General features: G+C 38.6%; 1 protein-coding gene across 1 annotated transcript in view; it reads left to right on the plus strand.

Annotated features, from left to right (window-relative positions):
* Nucleotides 1-6,450, plus strand: part of METAP1 (methionyl aminopeptidase 1) — a 58,287-nt gene that overhangs the window by 17,931 nt on the left and 33,906 nt on the right. The window contains exon 2 of the mRNA XM_003798499.3: nucleotides 5,530-5,581. Coding sequence (XP_003798547.1) covers nucleotides 5,530-5,581 — 52 coding nt within the window. The remainder of the gene's footprint in view (nucleotides 1-5,529; nucleotides 5,582-6,450) is intronic.

The raw sequence follows: 6,450 nt of genomic DNA on the forward strand, positions 1-6,450 counted from the left end.
AAAAAAAAAAAAAAAAAATGTGTCTTTTACCGGGTCTCTCTGGTGGCTCCTTTTTCCTCCTCTTTCTATTTAAGTTAGTATATAAACTTCTGTGTTCTCTAAATGAGTCAGTTGGGATAAGATTGTTACTTTCTTTAAGGAAATGTGTATCCTTTTCTGTGAGGGTAAAAATGATGCTGGGTGCTGATGCAAAGTATTTTATTAATGTAACTTATTTATTAAAGTTTTGCATGTAGTTTGTATCAGGTTGCTGATTATAAAGGCGGATCTCTTTTTGCACAGTTCTGATATGCACGAATTTAGTTATCACAGTTTAGTTAAGTAAAACCAGTGCCCCCAACAACATAATTCAGATTGTAGTTATCACAGTATTTACACGAAGTAATTACATAAGGTACAGACTTCACTGCTAACTCCTCACTCTGAGGATCACTCGGTAAATAACAGATGTGAACCTTGATCCATGATGCCTCCACTACTTTCAGTAACTGGTCACCGTGCGTCTGTTGCTCAGCTCACATTCAGACAGCAGTGTACAGTTGTGTTACTTTCTTGTTTCCCAGTGATAAACCCATGAGACAGTTTACAGAAAGAATTGATGAACAAAGATGGAAGTCAAGGAGAGAAATAAGTGATAATGCTGCAGTGAAATTGAAGTCAAACATAAATGGAGTTGTAGAAGAAATATGTGAGAATGATACTGCTGCCTTTATAGAGACCCTGGTTATATATGTAGCCAGAGGACCTTGGTAAGGTGAATCTTTTGACATAAATAAGGAAAGTGATTGTGATAGAAGGATGAATATCAAGCCCTCTTAGATAGCCATAATATATGCAGAAATACTTGTAGAGCAACCACTGGCCTTCCCTTTATATTAAAGTTTTAATGTAATGGAATGTAAATATAATTATAACCCTTTCTCCTTGATTTTGAACCTCTCTTTACCTTACATTTTGAACAGAATCTCACTTTCTTGCTCCCAGTAGAGTGCTTTGACGTCATAGCTCACAGCAACCTCAAACTCTTGCCTCAGCCTCCCAAGTAGCTGGGAGTACAAGTGCCCACCAAATGCCCAGCTTTTTTTTTTTTTTTTTTTTTAGAGACAGTTTCATTCTTGCTCAGTCTGGTCTCATGAGCTCACGCGATCCACCTGCCTCAGCCTCCCAGAGTGTTGGGATTACAGGTGTGAGCCACCAAGCTCGGCCATAATACAAATTTTTGACTTTTCCATAGTTTCACAAAAATTGTTCTAATTTTTTTAAAAAGATACTTATAAGCCAAAATGTGCGTTTAATGAATGAGGATGTAACTTCACAATCAAAATAAGTGTCAAATGAAATGTTAGGGATACCAACTGCCAAACTCAGTTCTTGAGGAAATTAGACATTTCATACTTAACAGTCTAATGTTTATGATGAAGAATAGTTCAGAAAGGAAAGGAAGAGGTTGAAATTGCTGACTGGAGTTATGTTTCTCAAAATAAGTCACATTTATTTGCCCTCCCATTTAAAAAAGACTGAATTATTAGAATCGACTATAAATAGGTGCATGTAAGCAAGAAAAGCTTCAGAAAGACTAATAATTAGCCTTCCACCCTGTTTCAAGGCAGTAATTGGATTCCTCTCCTGGGACGCCCTGACCTTAGTTACTGTATTTGCTTCCTGTTGCTGCTGTAACAGATTAGCACAATCTGGGTAGTGGTTTCAACAATGAAAATTTATTCTTTCATAGTTCTGGAGGCCAGGAGTCTGAAATCACTGCGGCTGCCTTGTGCCTCCTGGATGTTCTAGGAGAGACTCTTCCTTGCCTCTTCCACCTTCCCGTGGCTGCCGGTATTCCTTGATTTGTGGCCCCATCACTCCAGTCTCTGCTGCCCTGGTCCCATTACCTTCTCTTCTGTGTGGACAGTCTCCCTCTGCCTCTCTCTTAGGACATTTCTGTGACATTTAGTCATCCACCTGTATAGTCCAGAATAATCACCCTACTGCAGAATCCTTAATTGGTCACAAAAACCCTTTTCCCAAGTAAGTTAACATTTATAGGTTGTTGGGTTTGGCATCTTCGGGTGGCTATTATTCAGCCTGCTGTAGTCACCATTTTCACCTCACTTCCCACCTGTTTTGGGGTCTAATAGTAAACAGATGAGTGACAGTGCAATTTCAACCAATATATCTTCCAAAAATAAAAGTGTGGGCTTTCTCCTGATGGCTGTGGAGGTGGACATTTTGGGAACAGCAGCTTCACAGCAGTCATGAGGGACGCAGGCTTCATAGGGTGTGCTCTTTGCTGTGTGGTCACATAGCTGTTGCTTTGCCTTTGGTAGCATCACTGGATTTTAACAGGAGGCAGGGAAAGGGCAAAGAGTAGAAAATAGGTGTCAGATGAGGCCGCCCATTTTCTAAGAAGCTTTCCAGGAGGCCCCACCCAACAACTGGGTTTACATTTTGCTGGCCATACTAGGTCTCATGGCTGCCTATGTGGTCAAGGAGGCTGGGAATGTTTTTAGCTGGACGCCTTTCAGTTTACATTACATAGTAGGACTATGTTGGTGTTAAGGAAAGGGGAGGATGGCTTGTGGAGCAGTCAGTTTGCAGTCTGTTCCAGGAGGTAATGATAAAGACAGTTTGCAATTCCGTCTACAACTAGAAAAAGCTTTTGTCTGTATGATCACGTTAATTTGCATTCATTTCCCGACATATACTGAGGACCTCTTCAATGCCAGGCTTGGTGGTTAAGTACTGGGTTATCACTGATCTCATATTGGTACTTAATATGTGCTAGAAAAAAAAACCAAGTGTTAAGACCCTAAGTTAGCTGATTTTGTATACATTATTTACCTTATTTATAAACTGCTATATTATCCTTTGGAGATTATCTTCTGGTGATACCAGATATCAATACCACATTATCAGTAGCATCAATCTCACTTATATAAAGGTGAGGCAGCCGTGAGAATAGTTCTCATCATTTCCTGGATTTGAAGATAGAATTTTAGATGTTATATTGGTGTAAGTAATACATGATAGATGATAGGGCTTAACATGCTTTCTATGTTGTATGCTAACTTGATGCTTTGAATGTGCAAACCCAAACACAGGAATGCACTGAGAATGCGTGGCTTTTGGTCAGGTAATCCTGGGTTGGAGTCCTGGTTCTGCCAGTTAATGGCTGTTTTCTGATAGATAAACTACTTAGCTTTCTGTGGTGCTTAAGTTTTGTGATTTTGTATCATGGGAATTTGTCTGTATACCTTGTAGGGTATTTATGAGCAATTAAATGAGATAGTGCAAATATTCAGTAAATGATAACTGTTACAGTTACTCTCATTCCCTTCATTATGGCTTGACACTGCCTTTTCCTTTCTTATTCTGCATAGGTGTGTTAATACTGCAGGAATCACTTATTCCCATTTTAGTTATTGGGACTATCAGTCATCATTTCCTTCTCTTTTGTAGCAGAATCATGGATAAATTTTGTTTTTCTTCCAGTTTCTTATAACTATGGAGCAAGGGAGGAACTGATCTTTTTGCCTGTTTGACCATAGGCACAAAGTCTATTTTATCTTCAGTATTAGTTTTCTGCAGTTGGCACAACAAATTAACACAAACTTGATGGCATAAAGCAACACAAATTTATTATCTTCTAGTTCTGTAGGTCAAAAGCCTGACACAGGTCTCAGGGCAAAAATCAGAGGTTGAGAGCTTGCTTGTCTCTCTGGATCTGAGGGAGAATTCGTTTTCTTGTCCTTTTCTCTTTTGTGAGGCTGCTCACATTCCTTGGCTTGTGACCAACTCCCTCTGGCTTCAAGGCCAGCGTCTTGCTGACCTCGTTTCTGTCATGAGATTGTTCTCTGATTCATTCTTCTGTCTCCCTCCTCCACCGTTAAAGGACCCTTGTGATTACATTGGACACATCTGGATAAAAAGGGATTATCCCCCATGTCACAGGCAGCAGATAAGCAGCCTTCATCCCCCTGCCCCTTGTCATAACCTAACAGAGTCACAGATTCTGAAGGTTCTGAGGATGAGGACATGGACATCTTTGAGAGGCCATTGTTTTTCCTACTACAATTTTCATCCTCCACGAAAGACTGAGCTCAGTTCTAACTTCAGAATGGAAAAATCTTTAATGTTTTGGGTACACTTATACATTTGAGGTATCTTCAGGTTGTAAATTGTAGTAGAAATGAATAGGTATGACCTGGATTTTCTTGACTTAACTATTGCAGGTTAGGGAGGTTGTAAGGAGGGTAAAGGGAAAGTAGTGAAGAACCTGGCCCAGCAGAGAGAAACTGACCCTTCCCAGGCCCTGGGCAAATTTAGAGAAGACAGCTTTACTGACACTGGTATAATGTGGTTTGGTTACTGCATAATTCTAGGAATATTTTTCCTGCATTTTTTCTTAGCTTTTCTCTTGTCCATGTCTTTTTTTATGTCTGTAAACATAAAACATTTATAGTAATTTATGGATTTTCTTAAGTTTTTTAAATGATTTATTTCAGTAACTTGGAACTCTTTGAAGAAAAGACCATAAAAATCAAAGCATAAATAAGATCTATGTACAGTTGAATTATTTTTCTAATTTATTACTTGAGTTTTTTACTTGACTTTAGTCTATTACTTGAATTCATTTTCCCAGTTTGTTACTTCTTACTAGTGTCTGAAATACGTTACATGAACATACTTTCTTTTCTTTTTTTTAGAGACAGAGTCTCATTTTGTTGCACTGTGTGCTGGTATCACAGCTCACGGCAACCTCCAAATCATGGGCTTAAGCGATTCTTTTGCCTCAGCCTCCCAAGTAGCTGTGACTACAGGCACCTGTCACAATGCCTGGCTATGTTGCAATTGCCATTGTTGTTTTAGCTGGCTGGGGCCGGGTTTGAACCCGCCACCCTCAGTATATGGGGCTGGCTGGCGTGCTACCTACTGAGCCACAGATGCCACCCCATGAACGTGTTTTCTTAAATGAAGAGTTGTCTTCTTAGTAATTCCTCCATCAGTAATTCTGATCAGTCAGTCAAGCAGTTACTGAAACCCTACCATGTGCCAGGCACTCCCTTCCCTCCTACGGTTTACAGCCTTAGGGCTATCAGCATATGGGAAACGAAGCAACTGCTCAGATGGATGGTTTTAGGGTGTGTTTGACTGATTGGGATTCTCAGTACCATAAACAATGGGAGAACCTACCAAAATGTTCTCTGTGATTTTTTTTTCCAGTATATGATTGATTAATTGGCTAATGATTCTTTTCAAATATTTAAATGTAATTTGATTACATAAAATTGAAATATAACTGTGACTTTTCAACTGTATACTTCCTTGTTATTTGAAGTGAAGTATAGATTAATGACTTTCTGAAGTCAAATTTTGAATAGGCGTCATTTTAAGTTTTTCTGAAATACTTAATTTGCAGTTACAGATTTTGGTTTTTGCAAATAAATTTTCCAGTAACTATTTCTTATGTATATTTTTTTAAATGTTTCTAATTAAGGAAAGGCTGACATTCGTTCTCTTTTGTTCTTTCAGGAATGTTTTAAAGGAAGTTGGGCTACTCACAAGTTACTACATAAAAAAGCGAGTAAGTCTCATACTTTTGTATCATTTGTCTTAGAAGTGTCTTTTGTGCCAGAAAATAAGAATTCTTCAAGCTCCAAAAGCGCGTATGTGAATGTTTTGAAAGTGTAATCCTGAAAGTTAGAATTATGACTTATTTTTAATTCTTTGTGATAGATAATCATGTCAGTAAAATGTGGCTGAATCTGGAAAAGCGGTATCCAATATACTCAATACTAATACGAAGACAGTAGATGAACTAATACACGCCCACACAAGAGAAAAACTCAATTTAATTCAAGTTGGGGGGAGGCAGGAAGGGGATCAGTGTGCTCCCACTTAATGGGCACGATACAAAGGTTTAAGGCACATCTCCTGGGTGTGGGACACAGTTACAACGGAAACTTGACCTAACAAATGCAAACAGTGTAACCTGATTGTACCCTCATATTAATCTGACATAGAAAAAACGTGGCTGAATAATATCTTTGTTAATCTTTTTTTCTTTTTTTTATTAAATCATAGCTGTATACATTAATGCAATCACAGGGTACAGTGTGGTGTTTTCATATACAATTTGAAACACTCTCATCAAACTGGTTAATGTTGCTTTCATGTCATTGTCTTAATTATTGAGTTAAGACATTCATACTCTGCTTTTAGAATGATTCACTTGTACCCTTGTAAGATAAACCATGGAGGTGACCCCATCAATCACCCTCCACCCATCCACCCCCTTCCCCTCTCCTCTCCCTCCCCCCCTATATTCTAAGGCTATAATTAGGTTATAGCTTTATTATGAAAGCTATGAATTAGTTTCAAAATAGGGCTGTGTACATTGGATACTTTTTCTTCCATTCTTGAGATACTTTGCTAAGAAGAACATTTTCCAGC

This window comes from Otolemur garnettii, unplaced genomic scaffold (genome assembly GCF_000181295.1).
Source record: "Otolemur garnettii isolate 467f Iridium unplaced genomic scaffold, OtoGar3 scaffold00137, whole genome shotgun sequence".
Lineage (NCBI taxonomy): Eukaryota > Metazoa > Chordata > Mammalia > Primates > Galagidae > Otolemur > Otolemur garnettii.